This window comes from Suncus etruscus, chromosome 1 (genome assembly GCF_024139225.1).
Source record: "Suncus etruscus isolate mSunEtr1 chromosome 1, mSunEtr1.pri.cur, whole genome shotgun sequence".
NCBI lineage: Eukaryota > Metazoa > Chordata > Mammalia > Eulipotyphla > Soricidae > Suncus > Suncus etruscus.
Window position 1 is genome coordinate 172,399,880 of NC_064848.1, and position 24,495 is coordinate 172,424,374.

The window sequence follows — 24,495 nt, forward strand, 5'->3', positions numbered from 1 at the left end:
ATGAATAATGAATACATTACATAATTTGCTTGGTACAACTAATAGTAATGGAATTATTGAAAACAAAACATTAGGGGCTGGGTAGGTGGCACTGGAGGTAAGGTGTCTGCCTTGCAAGCGCTAGCCAAGGAAGGACCGAGGTTCGATCCCCCGGCGTCCCATATGGTCCCCCCAAGCCAGGGGCGATTTCTGAGCACATAGCCAGGAGTAACCCCTGAGCATCAAATGGGTGTGGCCCAAAAACCAAAAAAAAAAAAAAAGAAAAGAAAACAAAACAGAAGAAAATTTACGAAAATTGTCATAACTTACAATGGGGTCTTATGTTATTGTCTGAAGTTGTTATTTCTAAGTTGTATATTGCTAGTTGAATATTCTGTGGTTGATTTTGTTTATTTTTAAACTTTATTTATTTATTGATTGGTTTTTGGGCCACACCCAGCGGTGCTTAGGGACTACTTCTGCTTCTGCACTCATAAATCACTCCTGGCAAGCTGGGGGACCATATGGGATGCTGGGAATCGAACTGGGTTCCTCCCAGGTGGGCTGCATGCAAGGCAAATGTCCTACTGCTGTACTTGCTCTTCGGCCCCTGATTTTATTTGTTAAGCATATGTGGTTTCTATGATAATTTATATCTAATATGGTGTATTCAGTTTAAAAGTCAGTATTAAAATTATGGAGTGTCATGCAGCCATGTGAGCACTGTGCTGTCCTTGACTTAGGATCTTTGGAGCTGGGCAGATGAGCTCATATGGTGAAAGCAGTGGTTTGTGGGGGCCTTCCAAAGGGCCCCGTTGCTGTGAAGCTGGTTTGTCTTTGAGTTTTATTTCTGAGGTAATATTTTCTTGAGAATTTATGCAACATTTTACTGTAAAACTCAGATGCTTAAGAAGTAACTATTGTATGTACAGTTGATACAGTTTCACTTAATAGGTGCAGTTACCTCCCCAGTGTCAGGCTTCTCCTTTTAACCACATAAATTACATTATCCTGGTCTTGTTCCTTATTATCTGCCTATCGACAGTGCACGATGGCCCAGTCTTGTCCCTCTGCTTTTCTTTGTCCAGTGTACAAGTTCCTGATTCGGAATCTGTGGCTGAATCCTGTACCTTCAGTCCTCTTGATGGGGCCTGGTGCTATCTATTGTTATCCATTGTGTGACTTGTTCTGTCTTGAACTGTATCCTGATGGTTCCCTGTTGTCCTTGCTTTCCTTACTGTCTAGCCATGTTATTGAGCACATGGGTGAGAACCTCTGATCTAGGGTGTTGGTGGATTTGGGGGGGGGGCACAAAAGTTGCTTTGCTGGGGACTTCCTTTTATCTATTAGCTCCCAACACCAATTATTCCATTACCTATTTTGACTAGATAACTTTCTCTGGGCAAGATTTAAAATGGCAAGTTTAGTTAAATAAGTTCACCTAATGCCTTTCAGTTACCACTGTAACTACCACTGAACAAACAAATGAAACACAACAAAAGGATATGTTGCGATAATAATTGAATCATTTAAAGACTGATATGCCTTCCTTCCTTCCTTCCTTCCTTCCTTCCTTCCTTCCTTCCTTCCTTCCTTCCTTCCTTCCTTCCTTCCTTCCTTCCTTCCTTCCTTCCTTCCTTCCTTCCTTCCTTCCTTCCTTCCTTCCTTCCTTCCTTCCTTCCTTCCTTCCTTCCTTCCTTCCTTCCTCCCTCCCTCCCTCCCTCCCTCCCTCCCTCCCTCCCTCCCTCCCTCCCTCCCTCCCTCCCTCCCTCCCTCCCTCCCTCCCTCCCTCCCTCCCTTCCTATTTCTGTGAAATTTTTTATCATACCCAGTAGTTCTCAGGGCTTTCTCCTACACCTATTATCGTGATCATACCTGGTAGGCTTGAGGAACCACAGGGGATCCCAGGGATTGATTAAACTTGGGTTTTCTGTGTGCAAGACAATACCGAACCTGCTGTACTATTGCTACAGCCCTTGTTTCAGTTTTGTGAATTGTAGACTCACATAATTACAGTATATTTATGCTATGTACCTAAATTTCTCCTGCTGACCCTGAATGTTGGCATCTTTGATAGGAATAGTAAAATATAAAAGCAGGCCATTGATTAATTTTATGACCACTGAGCTCTTACTATTTAGTTTATCTGTCAGACATTTGTTTGAGTTGTGTGTGGATGGATCTGCTTGTTCACCCATTCACTTACTGAGAGACATATGGATTTTGCCTGCCACTTTACTATTAGAAAACTATTGTGAACATGTGTGTGTATGTTTCTGTGTGATTTGTGTAATGCTTGCTTTCTCTGCATTGTTGGCCTATGAATGTGGTAGAGAGGGTCTTCTGTAAAAGGAGTTTACCTTTAAAATTAAAAAGATATATTGGTTCTGGCAGTGATTGAGCCCAAGGCCTCACACATGTAAGATACGGATTCTACTCCTGAGCCACACCCCCTGTTCCATACATGAGTTGGTGACTTTTGTAACAGTATTCAGTTGTGTAAGACTTGCCCTTATTTTAAAAAATAATTTTAGGACCTCTCTCTCTCTCTCTCTCTCTCTCACTCTCACTCTCTCACTCCCTCTCTCTCTTACTCCCTCTCTCTCACTCTCTCACTCACTCTCTCTCTCTTTTTGTTGTTTGTTTTTGGGTCACACAGAAGGCTCTCACGAGTTACATATGCCTCACACACACATTGCTGCTCCCATTGCTATTTCTTACATAAAGTTACATATAATACCACATACACTCACTCTCTCTCTCTCTCTTTCTCTCTCTTTGTTGTTTGTTTTTGGGTCACACACAGTGGCTCTCACGAGTTACTAAAAAAAAGAGAGAGAGAAAAAAAAAGAAAAAAATAATTTTAGTTGATCACCATTAAATGCAGTTGTTCAGTCATACATTGTCCAGCACGTATCCCTTTACCAGTGCTTATTTCCTACCACCAAAGTTCCCAATTTCTCTCTGCCTGCCCCCCCCCTTGCCCTCTGCACTCCTCACTGGCTGCTTCTATGTCATACAATTTTTTACTTCTCTTTTTCTTTTTTTCCTTTTAGATACCATGGTTTGCAATATTATTATTGAAGAGATATCATGCATTTCACTTTCAGTACCCAGCTCTTATCTTAAGCGATCATTTCCAACTATTATTGTCATTTTGGCTCTTCTCTGTTCTGATTTTATCTGCAGCTATTTGTGGAAGCCTGCCCAGATTTTTTTCTCATATATTTTCAGTATTATTTTAACATTCTTTCCAATAATATATGCCCCGTTTTGATTGTAATTCTTTAAGAATGACACATTTCTTAATTTTCTGTAAGAATGATTTATTTCTTCTTTATTCCTGAATTATATTTTCATTCAATGGTGAATTCAGATTTAACAGTTGTTCTTTTTAACTGAACTAAAATTATTTTACTACTTCCTTTATCTTCCATAGATTTTGATGTTCTTGAGCGTATATGGAACAGGGGCAGAGGGAGGTCAACACTGGTGGTGGGGATTGCCCTAATTCACTGTTACTATATACCTTAATATAATTATGAAATACATGTAGATCATATTGGCTTCAATAAAAAATTATAAAAAATTATGAAGAAAAGAATTACAATCAAGTTTTCTCAAATAATTATAGCATTTTATTGTGCTCAATTACCATAGTTATCTCTAAACTATTATTTAGCTGAAAATAACTAAAATTAATATTAATGTACATTATTTAGAGGAGAAAAATTTACAATAAGAGAATTTAGACTTCATAAAGTATTAAGTAATGGAATGGATAAAATATATATACTTACATATAAATATATATAACTTTTCTCATCAGATTTATAAATTATATTTAGTTGAGATAAATATCTTTTGGGATGATTAGTTTAAACAGCTCATTAAAGGGAAGAATATACTTGCAAGTAATATTTTAAATAATGGACTGGTATTGGGCCGGAGTGATAGCACAGTAGTAGGGCATTTGCCTTGCACATGACTGACTCAGGATGAAATTCGGTTTAATCCTGATGTCCCATATGGTTCCCCAAGCCAGGAGCAATTTCTGAGTGCATAGCCAGGAGTAACCCCTGAGAGTCACTGAGTGTGGCCCAAAAACCAAAAAAAAAAAAAAAATGCTTGTATCTAGGTTATAAAATAGCTCCTATTACTGATTAATAAGAAGAAATAGCCTAATCAATTGAACCATGAATCTAAAAGGCATTTTTTAAAAAAAGATAATTCTAGGAGAACAAAGAGGAATGAGAGATCTCATGTGTTGTTGAAGGCCTTTGGGTAAATTCCTGCACTGCAGTTCTTAACAGTGGTGCATCCTTGGACTTTTGAATTGAACTGTGTCCCTAGTTTGCCAAGAATTTTTTCATGACCCTCGCTCCCCAAAATAAAAATTTTTATATGTTTTTATTCATTTCAATATTATAAGTGTCAAGAAAATCTAAATGTTTGACTCATGAATTATGGAAAATACGGGGGCCAAAGAGATTGAACAGTTGGCAGGGTGCTTGCTTTGCACGTGGCTAACCTTGAATTTGACACCCTATTGTTCCATATGATCCCATGAAAACTGCCAGGAGTGGTCCCTGAGTGCAGATCCAGAATTAAGTCTCGAGGATTTCTCAGTGTTGCCCCAACCATAAAAGAGAAAAAAAAGGGCTATGTATGTGCAATGTAGTATTACTATCCACTCTCAAAAAGAGGGAAAATTATATTTATATATCATATTACAACATGGATGGGTTTTGAGAAAAATAGTGGTAAGGGAAATAAGCTGGTCAGAAAATTTCATACACTGTATTCTTTCACCCATTTTGTGTAAGTAGTGAACTGATTACCACAGACTGTGAAGAGGGAAGGGAGGAGGAAGAAATAGTGTTTAGTGGGTAGAAAATTTCAGTGTTGTGTATAAAATAGTTCTTTCTGTTTCAGAATATGTGAATATACTTAAAGCTACTGAGCTAAACACTTAAATATAGTTGAGATTGTAATAAAGAAATCTCTACATGAAAAATCAATTGATGTGTTGCTACTTTGAGTTGTAAGTTCTAGCCAGAATAATATAGCCCAAAAAATTTAAGGGAGGGAGAATGAGAGGGAGAATATATGCCACAAAAGGCTGCCGAAGAGTAAGAGTCGGGGAACAGGGGACCTTGGTGGCAGGAAATGTACGTTGGTGAAGGGATGGGATTATTGACTGAACTCAATCATGTTCAGGGGTCTCAAATTCAATTTACCTTGGGGCCGCAGGAGGCAAAGTCAGGGTGATCCTTGAGTGCAAAATCAGTAGTAAGCCTTGAACATTGGGGGGTGTGACCCAAACAACTAAAACAAAACAAAAAAAGATTCCTCTAGGGCAGGGCCACAAAATGTTGTACGGAGGGCCTTTTGCGGCCCCTGGGCCACGAGTTTGAGATACAACTACAATCATATTTGTAATCACGGTGTTTAAATAAAGATAATTTAAAAAAATCATGTAGCTGGGTATCATGGAGATTCAATAAAAAGCCTAAAAAATTAAAAGGATGACAAATCAGACATAACTGTAGAAAGGACTATAGCAGAAGTATTGGTGCTGTTTAATTTTTTGGGCCACATCTGAGTGTTCTTAGGGGTATACCACTGTCTCTGCACTCAAGAATTACTCCTTACATGCTCAGAAAACTGTATGGGATGTTAGTGATCAAACCTAGGATAGCTGTCTGTAAGGCACCATTTACTTATTGTACTGTATCACTCTGGCCTGATTTTGGTGGTGTTTAAAATCATAACAATTCAAGCATAAAAAGGTGAGTTTTATGATATATAAATTATATCTCTATAAAGTAGTTCACACAAAAATTTACTCAACTTAAGTATTTGGTTTCTCTGGAACTTGTTTATTAATAAGTATAACTGATAAAATAGCTATTCTTATTTCTTGTTTTGGAGAAAAATTAACATAGCCAGTGAAAGACTATTATGTAGGTTACTTAAGAGTAAATAGTTTATTTGCAAATATCACCATCCAATATTTGAATATTAGGGTTTCCATTTGGTACATTTTTTTTGGTAAAACGTTTTTTGGGTTAATTATTTTGCAAAAACATTCATTTTGAATTGTTTTGTAAAATTTATTTAAAAGTGCACTCACCATGGACTAACTCTGTATAATGTTAATTATATAGCAGGATTGAATAGAGGCTTCAAGTTAGTGTTCTAGGGTCCCATTACTGCTCTCATCAGTACTTAATTTGGTTGCTTACACAACTTTATGGTCAACTAGGGCCTAGTGTTACTGCCACAGCTACACCTGGTGGTCATAGAGGGTGTATGAAGTGGCAAGATCGAACTTGGGACATAGCTCATGGAAAGGCATGTTCTCTAATTCTGCTGCCTTCTCCTTCTCCTCATCCTCTTTCCTCCTCCAGGCCCTTCTTTTTCTTCTCTCCCCACCCTCCCATACACACCTGGTCGTTTTCAGGGTTACTCCTGGCTCTACATTCACGAATTAATCCTGGAAAGCTGGGGATTAAACCTGAGTCGGCCACGTGCGAGGCGACACTTAACCTACTGTGCTGTCTCTCTGGCCCCATGGTTTGCCAGCTTCTGTGTTAATAGTCTTTTTTTTTTTTTTTGGATTACACCCAGCGGGGCTTAGGGGCTGCTCCTGGCTGTGCACTCAGAAATCACTCATGGCAGGCTCCCGGGACCATATGGGATGGCAGGATTCGAACCATGTCCATCCTGGATCGGCTGCATGCAAGGCAAAAACGCCCTACCGCTGTGCTATCTCTCTGGCCCCTGTGTTAATATTCTTAAAAGAAAATTAAGAGAAATATATTTGAGATGCAGAACAACCTGTTTTATATATTTCTGCTTCATGGCATTAATCTTTTTTAAGTAAATGTCTGTAAAACATTGAAGTTAGAGATCATATACTTTTTTTTGGGGGGGGTGCACACCGGTGACATCAGTGGTTACTCCTGGCTATGCACTCAGAAATCGCTCCTGGCTTGGGGGACCATGTAGGACGATGGGGCTCAAACTGGTGTCTGTCCGAGGCTAGCACGGGCAAGGCAGACTCAGCCTTACCACTTGCGCCACCACTCTGGCCCCGAGATTATATACTTTTTTTTTTTTTTTTTTGGTTTTTGGGCCACACCCGGTGGTGATCAGGGGTTACTCCTGGCTGTCTGCTCAGAAATAGCTCCTGGCAGGCACGGGGGACCATATGGGACACCGGGATTTGAACCAACCACCTTAGGTCCTGGATCGGCTGCTTGCAAGGCAAACACCGCTGTTCTGTCTCTCCGGGCCTGAGATTATATACTTTTAATCCAAAACGTTATAATATTGTATTCAAGGACTGGAAAGATAGCTCAGAGGACTTTGCACATATTTTGCATGCAGAAGGCCCAAGTTTTATTCCCAACATTGCATGGTCCCCTGAGCATTCCTGAGAGCAACCCTCCAAGCACTGAGTAAAGAGTAGCTGACAAGCTATCACTAGACGCACACCTGAAATTACTCAAAACGATAGTTTTGGGGTACTTCTATTGACTGTTGTTTCTGTTTATCTTATTGTATTATTTTTCAGTTTTTTATTTAAAGCATAAAAAGTTTTTCTATATGCCCTAATATAAGAACAAGTTTTGTGTTGCAAATTTCATGTTTTATTTTCCTGAACACACACTTTTGGTACTTATTATATCTGTCATATACAATCAAGTCAACCAACTGTTTTAAATCTTTGGCCAGAAAGACAGTTCAGCAGGTAGGGTTCTTGCCTTGAATGTGGCAAGACCGGGTTCAATCTCCAGCACCCCATTTGGTCCTCCAAGTACCTTCAAGAATGATACCTGAGTACAAGAGCCTGAAGTAACCTCTGAGCACTGCTAGGTGTGCCCCAAACCCCAATCCAACACATTATATACTAGTTCTCCTGGGGACATTTAACTTTTCCTTGTTTCTATGAGGCCACTTTCCATACTTGATAACTATGAATAATCTTTAAAAAATATCCTCCACTATAGTGAAAGAATATGTATTATTGCATAACTGTATAAATATGCAAACTCAATGATAAGTGATGAAAAGTTAATTTCTAATTTCCATCTTTCTTTCTTTGAAGGTGCTTGTGAGTGAGGATTCTGACAGTGATGGAATTGTGGCCCACTTTCCTGCTCATGAGAAACCAGTTTGCTGTATGGCATTTAATACAAGTGGTATGTCCTTTTTTGGTATTTCATATTTGGGATTTTTCTATGAGTTTTAAATAGGTTGGAAATGATCATGAAAATAGAAAATAAAAAATTGGAATGTGGGGCCAGAATATAGCATAGTGGTAGGACTTTTGCCTTGCATGCAGATGACCTGGGACAGACCCAGTTTCAATCCGCAGCATTTTTTAAAAATTCACTGCAAATTAAACTTTTTCTAAGAGTAATGTCCTCTGTATTGTATCAAATATTCCATCATAGTCAGTTATCTAATATCAAGCATAAATAAAAAGATTTACACTAAGAAATGAATGAATTTTCTACTTCAAGATTTTATCAAGGCTCACTTCTTATATTTTGTGTTTATTTAGTTAGACTTTTTAAATTGAAATAATAGAAGATGTTACTTCAGGGTTGGAGGTAGGGTGTTTGTCTTGTATGTGGCCAACTTGGGTTCAAACCTCAGCATCTCATAAGGTCCCATGACACTACCAGGAGTAATTCCTGAGCACAGAGCCAGGGCAAAACTGAGTTTGACTCCCTCCAAATGACACCATACCTAAATCAAACAAAAAAACGTTACTTCAATATATCAGTACATGAAACACATGAAACAGATTTTAAGTTACTTTGTTTCTAAATAAAAGATGATTTGTTCTTTTGCATTTAGAACAGAAATAGTTTCATAAACTTGTATTATTTTTATATCTATTTTATTGATGGGTCTGAAGAGACAACCTTTTTTTTAATTCTGTAGAAATTATCATGATAGTTAAAATTGATGGAAAGGATCCATCTCTTCTCTCTTTCATTCATCTTTTAAAATAAAGAATGATGGTAAGAGGATAATATAGAGTACTTAGAATAATTTTTCTTCTAATATTCTAATTAGTCATTCTTTGAAAAGACAGGAAGATTTTTTTTCCTAGTAATTGTTGAACTGCAAGATTGATTTAATTAATAAAGACAAACATATATTGAAATAATTTGAGTGTTGTGGGAATTGATTTAAATTTAAAGAAATGGTCTGGAAGTTATGTCATTTACAGCAATCCATTTGGAATAACTGATATATGCATTTTGATAGTTCATTTGTTATGTCAATTCTCCTCTGCATTAAAGTATATGTTATACTACCATAGAGTGCTTCAGACATTGAAAACTGTGTTTTTTCCTCTCAATGATTTTCCATTATAGTAGGAACATAATATATATATATATATTTTTTTTTGTTTGGTTTTTGGTACATACCAGCAGTGCTCAGAGGTTACTTCTAGCAGGCTCAGGGAACCATACAGGTTGCCAGGGATTGAACCCAGGCCCATCCAGATTGGCCATGTGCAGGCAAACATCTTACTGCTGTGCTATCACTCCGGCCCCACATAATATATATATCTTAAGGAATTGTGTGACCATGTGTTTTATTGTCTAGCAGTTAATCCCAAAAAACTAGTTTTGGGCTGTAGCAATAGCACAGCAGTGGGGCATTTGCCTTGCATGTGGTTGACCCGGGACAGACCCTGGTTTGAACCCAACATCCCATATGGTCCCAGAGCCTGCCAGGAATGATTTCTATCTGCAGAGCCAGGCATGACCTCTGAGTGCCACTGGGTGTGGCCCAAATACCAAACAACAACAACAGCAGCAAACCCAACTATTTTTTGTCTCATAGTTTTGATCTTCATTTGCTGTATTTGCTTTACATAAATATTAATATTTGTATTTATATTTTTGTTTCTAGAGCACTATTTGTATAACTTTATGTTATGACTTAAATTGCAGCAATCATTTTCTTTATTATTTATTTTTCTAGCTAACTTCTAAGTTGCTGTTTACATTAAGGTTCTTGTCTTGCACTCTAAGGGAATGCAATTTTCACAGTTTTTACAAATAAGTGACATATCCACTATTATAATGCTTTGCAGAATAATTTCAACTGTCTCTCTTCTCCCACATTTCCTGCTTGTTATTTTTTCCTTGTATTAATACTTAAGAATGACCAATCTTTATAATGTTTTCAGCTTTTCCAGAAAGTCATAAAATTGGAATTATAGTGTGTAGCCATTTCAGCATGACTTCTTTTACTTATTATTATGCATTTTAGGTATCTGTACCTCTTTCATGCACTGATAGTACATTAGATTTTCATATGGAGTAAGATTTTAATGTATGAACATTTCATACTTTTATTATCTCTTGTGGCTCTTTCTTGCAGTGTCTTTTCATATATTTTATTATTATTATTTTTTTTTTTTGGCTACCCTGCCTAGCTCTGTGCTTAGAAATCATTCCTGGCTGCCTCGGGGGACTATATGGGATGCCAGACATCAAACCTGGGAGGGCAAATGCCTTCTCCACTGTGCTGGTGCTCTGGCCCAATTTATTTATTTTTATATATATTTTGATTTGTGGGTCACCACATCTGGTTATGCTTAGTTCTTATAGCTCTTCACTCAAGGGATCACTCTTGGAGATGCCCGACTGTATATGGTATTGGGGAAGGAATCTGGTTCAGCTGTGTGTGGGCCAGCACCCTAACCACTACACTGTCTTTCTGACTCCTTGTTCATTTTTTGAACTGGAATTTTAAGTGTTTTTGTATATATTTAAAATATAATTTAAGTTAAAAATTTTTAATTTGAATATTTTTTATTAGACTTTTGGGCCATTCAAGGCAGTGTTCAGGGCTTACTCTTGACTCTGCACCCAGGAATCACATATGAGCTCAGGTGGACATTATAGGGTGCTGGGGATCAGTCCAGAGTCTGCTGTAGGCAAGGCAAGCATCCTGCCTATGAGCGACGCTATCACACTTGCCCAATTTTTATGTTTTATCAGTTTTTTATAAAAATATTTTGTAAATATTTTTGTTCAATATGTGACTTGTAATCTCTCGAAATAGTTTTTGGGGAGAAGTATTTTTTTCAGTGAATAAATCAAACATATTATTACCTTTGTTTTAGTGAGTTTTAACTTATTTTGTTTGTTTTTAATACCGTACCTAGCAGTATCTGGCAGTTATTTCTATTGATGCTGGGGATCTACGTGGTACTTGTATCATGGATCAAACTTGGACTCTGGCATGCATTTAACTAAGCCTTAACTAAGGCTTCTTGATTAAGTCTTTTTAACATGAATCCAACATATGAGAGGTTTTTAGAATTTAGAGAATTTATAAGCCTAGAAACTAAAAATATTCCGTGTTTATTTTTTCTAATCTTTTGTATAAATTTTTTGTCAACAGAATTTTTATTTGTATCTGTGATTTTGTGAGTAGTAAAAATAAAAAATAGGGGCTGGAGAGATAGCACAGCGGTGTTTGCCATAAAGCAGCCGATCCAGGACCTAAGGTGGTTGGTTCGAATCCCAGTGTCCCATATGGTCCCCCATGCCTGCCAGGAGCTATTTCTGAGCAGATAGCCAGGAATAACCCCTGAGCACCGCCGGGTGTGTCCCAAAAACCAAAAAAAGTAAGATTTGTATTATTTCTATTACATAATTTTTTTTTTTTTTTTGGTTTTTGGGCCACACCCGTTTGACGCTCAGGGGTTACTCCTGGCTATGTGCTCAGAAATCGCCCCTGGCTTGGGGGGACCATATGGGACGCCGGGGGATCGAACCTCGGTCCTTCCTTGGCTAGCGCTTGCAAGGCAGACACCTTACCTCCAGCGCCACCTACCCGGCCCCACTATTACATAATTTTAATTTATTTTTGTTACACAATATTTAAAATTATTGTTAACCCTTAATAATGTATTAACAATAGACTTATTATATGTTAATGAAAAATCCCTTATAGTTTACTTTTCCTTAATATGTCTTTTTTGGGGATAGGGGCAAACCCGCCAGTGCTCAGGGGTTACTCCTGGCTCTGAGCTCAAAAATCACTACTGGCAGGCTTGGGGACCCTATGGGATGCCAGGAATCAAACCCGGATCTGTGTTGGCTGTGTGCAAGGCAAATGCTCTACTGCTGTGCTATCACTCTGGCCCATAAAACATCTTTATTTTCAAAACATTTTGTATATACCATATTGTTTAAAAGTTTCATGGTACTAAAATCCTAGGATTCCACTATTGATGAGTCAGGAATTGAAAGTTTTTTGTTGTTTGGTTTTTTTTTTTTTTTTGGGTTTTCGGGCCACACCCATTTGATGCTCAGGGGTTATTCCTGGCTAAGCGCTCAGAAATTACCCCTGGCTTGAGGGGACCATATGGGACGCCGGGGGATCGAACCGTGGTCCTTCTTTGGCTAGCGCTTGGAAGGCAGAAACCTTACCTCCAGCGCCACCTCACCGGCCCCAGGAATTGAAAGTTTTGATGCTGGGGAGAATTTCATTTGTTTTAACTAAACATTAAATACCAGATCTGTCATTCTCATTGCCTGATTTAATTTTATTTCAGTTGGAACCTGTTAGTGTTCTAGAGAGTTTATTAAATAAGGAATATTACAGAGTGCTAGGAGAATAATTTTAAGCTGATCTTGATATTCAGGAATTTTTCTCAAAAGAAAATCAACTCTTAAGTGAAACCCAAAAGGTGATGCATTAAGAAATTTGGTGCAGGGCTGGGCGGTGGCGCTAAAGGTAAGGTGCCTGCCTTGCCTGCGCTAGCCTTGGACGGACCGCGGTTCGATCCCCCGGTGTCCCATATGGTCCCCCAAGCCAGGAACAACTTATGAGCACATAGCCAGGAGTAACCCCTGAGCGTTACCGGGTATGGCCCCCCCCCCCAAAAAAAAAGAAATTTGGTGCTTAGTATATAGATAAATATTAGGTGAATAAATTATTCTTTGAAAAAATATGGCATGTTTTTCTGAGATCGTGAAGTAGTTTGTACAGAACATCCATCAGTTTATTATGTAGCAAGTATATTTTTCAATGTGTCCTCATTTCTGTGACATATTATAAATGGTCTGTACCAGTTTAAATATTTGAATTAAATGGAAGCTTCATAACTCAGCAAGCACTCACAAAATTGGTCTGCATAATCTTTTATGTTGGCAGAGATTTGATGCACTTGCTTACAAATCATCTTATTTACTGTTCATCTCTAAGTATTTTTGCTGTACAGAATATCACCATTATTGCTTGAGAAGGAGCAAGTTTGTATATTAAATATTCTGTTCTCAATGATTTAAAAGTTGTGACTCTTTACTTAGCTATATGGTAGCTGACAAGGCTTTTCAGAAAAATGTGTGGAGATCAGCATGACTGCTAACTTACTTAGCTCCTGTTGGTTGCTTTTTATTCTCTTTAGTTTGTGTACCAGATCTCTTGTTTTATCCTATTATTTGAGTTGATATGTATATACACATTGAGACAAGAGGCTTCTTTATAATAACCTGCATAGCTATGTCATTTGTATTTTTTCTTTCATTATCTATTTCATGACTAGAAAAAATATCTGGGCAAATCAAAGAAAGTATTGTTTTTGTTATATTTTTTCTTTGTGCATCATTTTGCAGTGCTCAGAGTACCATGAGTTGCTTGGGGATAGAAACGGGGCCTCCAGCATGCAAGCAGTGCACTCTAGATCTTTGAGATAGCACTATGGTTTCCAAAGGTTGTATTTCATATAATTCTTTGTTTAAATTTTCCTCTGCAAATTTACTAGTTATTTAAATGGGACAGGTCTCTACTACTGAATTTAATAGGCATTGTGTGAAAATAGGAAATTTAAAGGGATCTTTACATACATAGTACTTAATATATTTAATTTTAATTCACCCTTTCAAATTATAACTTGTAGGTCCTCCAATACCACCCTTTAGTGTTTCTTTGCACACAGTCATGCACATTTTTAAGCATATTAAATTATATTTTAGGTTTTTAACTGTTGTGACCTAATAATTCTCTATATTTGGTTAAAGTTATCATGAGTTAGAGTGACTGATAATATACTGATAATATACCTAGTGCTTATTAGAATAATTTTTATAAGCTCAGAGAAGTTCATTTAAAAGAAACAAAACAAATATTTTGTGGTATTTAAAAATTAGCCTGATTTTTTAAAAAAATATACTTTCCTAATATGACTTTATGTTCAAGAATTTAAATTTTGTTATTTGACTTTAGAGAGACATATATTTAGACAATATCTATAGGAGCCTTGGGTAAAAAATTCAGGAACAAAACCAAACCTGTTGTCCACCTCAGAAAACTTAGAATGTACATAGTATCAGAACGGAGAGATAGCATGGAGGTAAGGCGTTTGCCTTGCATGCAGAAAGATGGTAGTTTGAATCCCGGCATCTCATATGGTCTCCTGAGCCTGCCGGGAGCGATTTCTGAGCATAAAGCCAGAAGTAACTCCTGATTGCAGGTGGGTATGACCCAAAAACCAAAAACCAAAAAAAAAAAAAAAAAAAAAGAATGTACGTAGTATTAACAATTCACAGTAAATTAAGGAGCAAATGTAGTTTGTTTGAATGGATGACAGGCAGTTCTGTTTTTTACAGACCTGTTCTTTTTCTTTTTCTTTTTTTAATTGATTAAAGTGAATTACAAATCTTTCACAGTGATATTTAAGGTACATAGTGACAATAAATGAGGGGCAATCCCCCCACCAGTGGACTTATTCTGAGTAAAAAATTAGAGGATGCCGTTAGAGCTGTGAAATTCTTAGTTCAACAGTACATTTCATTTGGTTTCTATATTCTCCTTCCCATTCTTGCTTATTAGCCCTCTCTGAGTCAGAGTTAAAACAAACATGTTAATGACAATATTTATGCTTTGGTTTAAAGTGCCATAAAAGTTTCGTGTTTAGATCTGGAGATTCAATATGGATGGTGTCTGTTTGCTGTTTTTAATTTTTAAAAGATAATACTAATGAGCAACATTTTCTAGGGAACTTTTAAAAAGATTAACAAAAATTTTTTGAGTACTTTTAGTATTTTTAGGTTCTTAGCTTGCTTCCCCTTTCTCCCACTGTTATTCCACACACAGATACAGCTGACCACTTTGGGTGTTCCTATTCTGGCATTGCATTGTTACATTGATAAACCCACATGGAAGCACTATCCTCCCAAAGTTTACAGTTTACTTCATGGTTCACCTTGGGTTGCATTTGACATGTATCGCATCTGCTCTATGGTACAAAAGACTTTTATTACTCTAAAGTGGAACTTTTTCAGTCATTATTTCTACTGACTTTTTTGTCTTGTCTCTAGTTACACTTATCATCTGCCTCTTGAAATTCATCTTCTTGATGTGGTACTACAGGTTCTAAAAGTTGTGTTCATTGTTATTTATTCCCTGTCCCACTCAATAATTTAAGTTGATTTCCTTCTGCAGATTTCAGTTGATTTTTTTTTTTACATCCTCTACTTTAACCCCTCTATCAAAAATTCCATTTTAATTATTGGTACTTTTCAACTACAGAATTTGGCTTTTTATGTAAAGTCACTTGGACTAGTGTTCCACACTTCCTTTAATCTTCTAGACAAGGTTTTATACATCTGTTTTATTTTATAAAGTCTGGGTTCTCTGTAAGGTCTTTGATCTGAACAATATTTTTCTCAATAAGAAGTTTGTCTTTTGGGGGATGGAAAGATGGTATGACTGGTAAGATGCTTGACTTGTACAGGACTGACCTGAATTTTATCCTTGGCACCACATATGAATCCCTGAGTGCTTCTAGAAGTGCTTCTTGAGCTTAGAGTCAGGAGTAAGCCCTGGCTAGGCCCAGCGAACCATTTGGGGTACCAGAAATCATAGCTGGGTTGTAAGCATGCAAAGCAAATTCTCTACCCACTGTACTATCTCTCCAGCTTATAAAAGTTTGTCTTTTTAATAGGCTTTTTCTGAATATTCCCAGTCTGGTGTTTGTCGATTTTCTCCAAAGTAATATTCTAGTAGTTTTCCAGTTGTATATTTCAATTTTTGATCCATTTTGTGTAGTTTTTTTGAATAAAGGTGTCATGTTAGTCATTATTCGTTTTTTATGTAAATGAATATTCAATTCCTACTTTGTTTCCATTTCCAAAAAAAATACTTTTTTGGGTTTGTTTTTTGTTTGTTTGTTGTTTTTTTGGGCCACACCCAGAGGTACTCAGGGGTTACTCCTGGTTCTGTGCTCAGAAATGGCCCCTGGCAGGCTCAGGGGACTACATGGGATGCCAGGGATCAAACTCACGTCCATCCTGGGTCAGCCGCATGCAAGGCAAAAAATAAAAAAATGCCTTACTGCTGTGCTACCACTTTGGCTTCCGTTAAATTACTTTTGTATTGACTCATGAACTTCCATACATATGTGGGCTGTTTCTGAGTTCTTTAATGAAGATGACTTAGCTTTTATTCTTCTTGAAAATTATTTGTATTTTGAGTAATTTTTCTGCCATATTTTGCATTTGAAAATTTTAGTATTTCTTTATAGTATTTTGTTATTGTAACTAGCTGTCATTATTTGTTTGTTTATGTATTTATGTATTTAGTTAGTTCTCAGATGTGCAGTGCTAATCTTGCTCCCTTAGATTACTTGGGAGTGAAAGGGGTGAGAGAGCTTGGATTCTAAGTGTGGTGTAATTGAAAATTTTTCAGAAGGTTTTCAGAGTTTTCTGTCATCTCATCTCTGATTACTCATCATCTCCAAAGGGAAAACAACATAGTTGACCTTTATTTTCACTAAATGTTCATATAGAATTACTAAAAACTATGTTATTTTTTGTTTGTTTATTACATTTTGAAAATTATATGGCAAAAGCTACCTCATGATTTTTTTTATTTTGGGTCACACCTGGTGACGCTCAGGGGATACTCCTGGATATGTGCTCAAATTGCTCCTGGCTTGGGGGACCATATGGGATGCCAGGGGATTGAACCACGGTTTGTCCTGGGTCAGCTGTGTGTAAGGCAAACGTCCTACCACTGCGTCTTTACTCCAGCCTCTACCTTATGATTTTTTTTTTTACCAAAAGTATCTCAGTCCTCTTTTTTTTGTTTTTGTTTTTGGGCCACACTTGGTGATGCTCAGGGGTTACTCCTGGCTATGTGCCCAGAAATTGCTCCTGCTTGGGGGACTATATGTAACGCTGGGGGATCAAACTGTGGTCTGTCTTAGGCAAGCATGAGCAAGGCAGACTCCTATGGCTTGCATTACAGCTCTGTCCCCCATTCGCTTACTACATTTTTTGTTCGTTTGTTTGCTTTTGGTTTTGGGGCCACACCCGGTGATGGTCAGGGGTTACTCCTGGCTATGCACCCAGAAATTGCTCCTGCTTGGGGAACTATATGGGATGACGGGGGATCGAATCGAGGTCCGTCAGACCCTTACTGCTTGCTCCGGCTCCTCAGCCCTCTTTTATGCTATTTTGAATTCGTAAAGCATTCTGGAGGACAGGGCTTCCACTTGTGATCCCTTTGTGCCTGAGAAATTTTTTCTTAGTCCAGATGTATTTTATAGAAATAGGTATACAAGTCAAACATTTACTGATAGTAAATCACATATGACTTATTTTGTTATTGATTTTATTTATTTTTGTTTTTTTGGTTCATACCTGGTGGCTCTCAGGGGTTACTCCTGGCTCTGTGCTCAGAAATCGCTCCTGTCCTGGGTCAGCTGTGTGCAAGGCAAACGCCCTACCGCTGTGCTCTCTCTCCAGCTCCAGAAGTTTATTTTTAAAGTTGCCTGACCCCATAGAGAATAATGGCCTATAGTTTAAGTAATTAGGCTCTAGAGCACATGGTGTAGGCATTAATATGCATATTTGATTGCATTTGTCTTCTTGGGCTGCCAGCACAATACAAAAAAGTTCACCAACAGAAATTTATTTTCATATATAAATACTTTCTCCTCTCTGAGGAGACAAGAAGCCTAAGATTTAGATTTTGGCCAATTTAGTTTCTGAAGACATATATTCTGGTTAGAATATATATTCTAGTTAGAATCTAACTTTCTCCTCATGTTGTGCACATATAACCTTTTCTTAGTAGAAGCAAACAGCAAAAATTTGAGATTGCCAAATGTTTATTCCAAAATAATATATACATGAAAATCATTCAGTTGCTCTTAGTTTTTCACATTTATTATTTTTTTATGGGCCCAGCATGCTTCGGCTGCACAACCCTTCTGTTTTAATATTAACTTGATCATAGCTTAATTCTTGGTTATTCTGATGAACTGTGATTATATTATACTTAACTCTATGAGTTTACTTCCATCATAGATTTAAATACTTTATAAGAAATGTTAAATGCTAGTTTTAATTTCTTTTTTGGTTGGTGGCAGACGGGCAATAGCTCCCAAACCTAGCAAATCAGACTGGTGATTGAATTGAGGGCCTGAGGATGCTGGGCTGCTTGGGCGCACCTGAAGTTGTAGTGGCCAATCTGGTGGTGACCAGGAATCAGCACAGCATCTGACAATGTTAAGGGTGCTGTATAGTGCTGAGAATCAAACCAGGATCACCAACGTGCATTGATCACCTGGTACTCTCTCTGGCCCTGCTAATTTTGCTTTTATTATCAGCTTCCTTGTTGCTGTAAAAGTGTTGTCTATAAGTATCATTACCAGAAGCGGATTAACTACTTTAACTTGATAACGCCAATATTTAGATACATTACATATTTTCCCCTGACCCTATAAGAATGTCCTGTCCTCTTTTTATCTTGTCACTTCATTAGTCAAGTGACTTAATCTACAGTTCCTTATTGATGACACAGTGCTAAAAAATGGCATATAGGCTATACCCATAATATAATGTGACCTCAATAAATATTAGTCACATTTGTTTACTATAAACTTCCCTTATTTTGTGTTTGCTTCTTAGCATTTATAGGTCAGTATATTTTCTGATATCGGTAAGTTTTTGCTTACTGGCAACCTTATACTTTTCTTTTTTTTAATTTTTTAATTTTATTTTATTGAAACTATTGTGAGCTTTTCTAGTAATAAATAAGTATACATTGATTTTATTAACTGCATTTTTCGCATTATGATGGAAACACTATAACTCATTGATTTGATATAATTAGTCATTTGTTCATAAAACCACCTCACTTCTAACTTGTACTTTGAATAAGAATTGTCTCTTTTCTAAAGTTATCAGTGATTCATGATGGAAAATTAAAATAAATACAGATACAAATTATATGTAATTAAGATTGAAGTATTTAAATATACTAAAAATATCTATTGGAAACTGTAACAGATAACAAAGTACATTAGATTCACATATTAATTATATTGCATCATAGGAGATAAATTTTATGTTAATTTAATTGCAGTTATAACAAAGGAAATTGGAAATTTGTGATATTAACCTTATGTTTCTAAAGCTGATTTGTTGACTTCAACTGGATAAATAAACGAACTGTTTCTTAAAAACACTTTATCTTCCAGATAGGTAGCTCAGAATAGTAAATGCAACGTATCTACATTTTAAATAATTACCCCTCCTTAGCAGAGAAATTCCTTTCCAATCACTAGTAAGAGAAAAGTGAGTGTTGGGTCTCTAGTAAAACAGATTAAATATGTACCCTTTTGAATGTTTGACTATATTGCTAACACATCTGAAAAATTTACAATTATTTACATACTGGATTTTATTTAGATTTGTTGAAAGATGATATTAGGTCAAACAAAAAAAATCTTATTGAAAAAGTTTATTTTACATCTCTTTATCTACTTGATCATAGCAAGTAGTTAAGGAGGTACTTAAGTCTTGATTTTTGTTAACTTCCCAGATTTTCAGAATAGTGTGACCCCGATTTTTCCTCTGAGAACTGTTTTGTATTTGTTCTCTCTTTACCACCGTGAAGAGATGTTCCCATTATACATGATAATTATTCTTCTGTTTGCCATCTTTGAAGATGGTATATTTTTACTGAAATTATGAATGATTCTGAAAAATTGCCCTAGGTTCATTAGGTCACAGCATTTTATAACAGTCATTAGAAAAGTGTTTATTTTTTACTAAGAAATTATTTTAAAAGCTGATAGAATGTGTTAATATGCATCTGAAACCAATAGCTGTTACAAAATACAAATTAAAACATTTTCTTGGGGGCGGCCAGAGAGAGATAGCACAACGGAAGGGTGTTTGCCTTGCATGCAGCTGACTGATGGTGGTTCGATTTCTGGCATCCCATATGGTTCCCTGACCCTGCCAGGAGCGATTTCTGAGTGTAGAACCAGGAGTAACTTTTTTTTTTTTTTTTTTGGTTTTTGGGCCACACCCGGCAGTGCTCAGGGGTTACTCCTGGCTGTCTGCTCAGAAATAGCTCCTGGCAGGCACGGGGGACCATATGGGACACCGGGATTTGAACCAACCACCTTTGGTCCTGGATTGGCTGCTTGCAAGGCAAATGCCGCTGTGCTATCTCTCCGGGCCCCAGGAGTAACTTCTGAGTGCCGCCAGGCGTGACCCTCCAAAAACCAAACAAAGAAATAAAAAATCCAAACAAACATAAAAACATTTTTATGGGAATCTGGGGAACTCATGAAGACAAAATGGTCTTGTCCTGATGACCTTTTAATATAGATTCATATCTTGGGTGTCTATGAGTAAGAAGGCACTCTACCCTCTTTCAGCCTCCATGGTCTCTACATTTATATTTAGTTAAGGTTCTGATATAATACTGAACGGATTCATGAAATATGAGTGCATACACTGGCATAATGTATAGAAATGTGAGTAAATATGTACAATTAAGAATAGAAATTTCTAGAATATGTATGACCACACATTATAAGTGTAGTATTACATTTTAAAAGCCCAATAAGTAGGGGCCAGAGAGATAGCATGGAGGTAGGGCATTTGTTTTTGCACATAGAAGGATGGTGGTTTGAATTTTGGTATCCCATATGGTGCACCAAGCCTGCTAGGAGTGATTTCTGAGTGTAGAGCCAAAAGTCTAATAAGTATATCTCTTTTATAACTAAGTACATGCATACAAAATAGCCAATCTTATTGTATTCATTCAGATTGGTCTATACTCTTGACATAAATTAAATGTTTTTAACATTAGTTTGAAAAACATTCGACATATTTTTTTAGGCCGTTTATTAAATGTGATAGAATGGAACCTGTCTTGGCGAGGGATAAGAATAAGGAATGGGTACTAGAATGAAATATGGAAAGAAAAATGTAATGAGTATAGTCCTGCTAGGAGTGATCCCTGAGCATAGTGTCAGGAACACTCATACCTTAGCACCACTAATGTTTCCAAAATAAGCAAATAAACTAATTGACAAAAAAAATTTTTTGTACCACTCGAAAGAATGGCTTTTGGTAGAACTAAGTCCTACATGAATGGAATAGCATCTAGAAATCAATCACTTTCTTATTAATTTTTGATAAAATTATGATAGAACTAAATAGGAATAGTATAGTTTATTTCAACAAATAGTGCTGGAACATGTGAGATATCATCTGAGAATAACCCCAAGCCTTTATTTCATCTTATGCAAATTAATTCTTGATCAATAATATGCTAACTATTTAAACTATAAACATTCCAAAATGTTGATATTGCAGTATTTTATACAATATTACAGTATTGTTCTTTATTCATCCAAAAATACCTCTTGAGTAAGGATATTGTTATAAAGGTGAAATAGGATGGCACATATTTTATGTAATATGTAAATACATAATTTGCATATGAAACAGGATGTATATAAATTGTTTATATATTAAAAGATTTAAGCAATTGTGTGATTAAAAATGTGAAAAGAACCTCTATGTGAAAAGTTGATTAGTGGTGTGAATCAAAATGATAGGACAGTGGGTAAAGCACTTGCCTTGCATTTGGCTGAGCTGGAATTGATCTTTGGCATCCCCTGAGCCTGCCAGGAGTGGTTTCTAACTGCAAAGCCAGGAGTAACCCCTAAACACGATGTATGAATGGCTCAAAAATAAATAAATAAATAAATAAATAAATAAATAAATAAATAAATAAATAAAGTAAGTAAGTAAAAAAAATTTGATTAGTGTAACTTATCACCAAGCATATAGTGAATTACAAACTGTAAGAAATCATCAAATATCTACAAGAATGATTAATTTTTTTTTTTTTTTGGTTTTTGGGCCACACCCAGTGATGCTCAGGGGTTACTCCTGGCTGTCTGCTCAGAAATAGCTCCTGGCAGGCACGGGGGACCATATGGGACACCGGGATTCGACCAACCACCTTTGGTCCTGGATCGGCTGCTTGCAAAGCAAACACCACTGTGCTATCTCTCCAGGCCTAAGAATGATTAATTTTAAATGACTTATTGAACTCACTGGACAGTAAAATTATACAAACATTTCATTAAATACATATACAAAAATAACAGTGTTCCTTGTAAATATTTTCCTAAGAGAAATAAAAATATATACCTTCATAGAGAATTGTATTTGAATTGTCATAGGGTTTGATTCACAATAATGGGAAACTAGAAATAACTGCTGAATGTATACATAAATTGTCTTGTAGCCATATATAATCTAATACTGCACAGTAATGTAAACAAATGAATGTACTACAGTAACCACAGCAAATAGAGTAATGTAAATAAATGAATGTACTACAGTATACACACTAAATAGATTTAGCAAAATATTGTGTGATTCCATTTACATGAAATCTGAAGTAGGTGATGCTAATCCATAAAAACAAAAAGCAAGTGGTTGGGACCAGGGCAGTGGGAAGGGATAAACTGCAAGTGGACACAGATGATCTCTGTCTAGAAGATAGTTTACATAAGTTTATGTACCATTCAAACTCATCAAATTCTCTACTCATAAATTTAGTGCATTTATTGTATGTATAAGTTTAATAAAATATTCTTAAAATCTGACAAAAATTTATTCAAGCACTTTAAGAAGTACATAGATGTGCACCACTCTGCCCAATATTGCCATAGAATGAAGATTGTTGAAAATAATATGCTGTTCAGTGCAACAGCCATTATTATGACTAAAGATGTTCACAGAGTACTAAAATTTTCATGATACAGAGTAGAAATCAGGGCCCGGAGATATAGGGCTTACTCTTGGCTCCCCAAACCCCATGCTGGCAAGAGTTGCATAAGCTCAGTTTTTCAGACCTGTTATTTCAGTGTGAAAATTTCTAATTTCAGTCGTCAAATTCTCTTGATGCTTAACTGTGTTCCAGTCAAGTCTATCAATGCTTTTTTAGAGCTCCCTGAACATCTTCCATAATTTTAATCTAAACTTCTTATTTGAGAGGCTACCTAGCTATTTCCTACTTTTTAGATTATCAGAGCAGCCATCTTGATTTCTTTAAACATGGGGGTGTTCTGCAAAATTTCTCCATTGGTAAGGCTGTAGATTGCTTCTTACAATGTGGAGAAATGGCCATGCTTCTTGGGTGTGGGTCCTGGAGAGATTATGGTCCATGATGTTTCTTGGCTGGCTCGGCAGGAAAAAGACAGCATGGCCGCCATCCCTTTTAAGTCTCTGGGTGCCCAATCACATGGCAGGAATCGGCCCCACGTTCGTTGGGTGAGGACATCTTTTTTTTATTTTTATTTTATTTATTTATTTATTTATTTTATTTATTTTTTATTTATTTATTTATTTTTGGTGAGGACATCTTACCGGGTGTGGGTCCTGGAGGGATTCAATTAAAATTTTTTAGTTTTGTTAAAGACCGTGATTTACATATATATATATATATACATATATGAAATTTAATGATAGCTGAGTTTTAGATATACAGTATTTCAGCACCACTCCCACCAGCAGATGGCAACTCATATCATCAGTGATCCCAGACTTCAACACCCCTATGGGAACCTATGGGAACCTGCCACCTTGACAGGCACATTACAAAGTTTAAAAAGTACATGTACAAAAAAAATAAGTACATGTACAAAGTGTAAGGGGGCCAGAGTGATAGCACAGTGGTAGGGAGTTTGCCTGAACATGGCCAACCCGGACTGACCCCAGTTTGATTCCTGGCATCTCATATGGTCCCCCGAGCCTGCCAGGGGCCATTTTTGAGTGCAGAGCCAAGAGTAACCCTTGAACATTGCTGATGTGACCCCAAAACAAAACAGCAACAACAAAAACTATTTCAGTAAAGTTTTCAAATCACTCCTGGCTTGGAGGACCATATGGAGGATCAGGGGTGGAACTGCAGTTCGTCCTAGGTCAGCTGTGTGCAAGGCAAATGCCCTATTGCCGTGCCACTGCTCCGGCCCCTCAAATTTTATTTTTGCTTCATTGTCTTTGTTAGCTTTTGTTAGTGAGCATAAATTTAAGTAAGATTTGTTATAGTTCTTAAAAAAAGTAGAAATAGGGCTGGAGTGATAGCTCAACAGATAGGGCATTTATATTGCATGTGGCTGACCTGAGACTGACC

General features: G+C 36.8%; 1 protein-coding gene across 1 annotated transcript in view; it reads left to right on the plus strand.

Moving 5' to 3' along the window:
• Positions 1–24,495, plus strand: part of BCAS3 (BCAS3 microtubule associated cell migration factor) — a 662,199-nt gene that overhangs the window by 184,869 nt on the left and 452,835 nt on the right. The window contains exon 15 of the mRNA XM_049764542.1: positions 8,096–8,189. Within this exon, the coding sequence (XP_049620499.1) occupies positions 8,096–8,189 (94 nt within the window). The remainder of the gene's footprint in view (positions 1–8,095; positions 8,190–24,495) is intronic.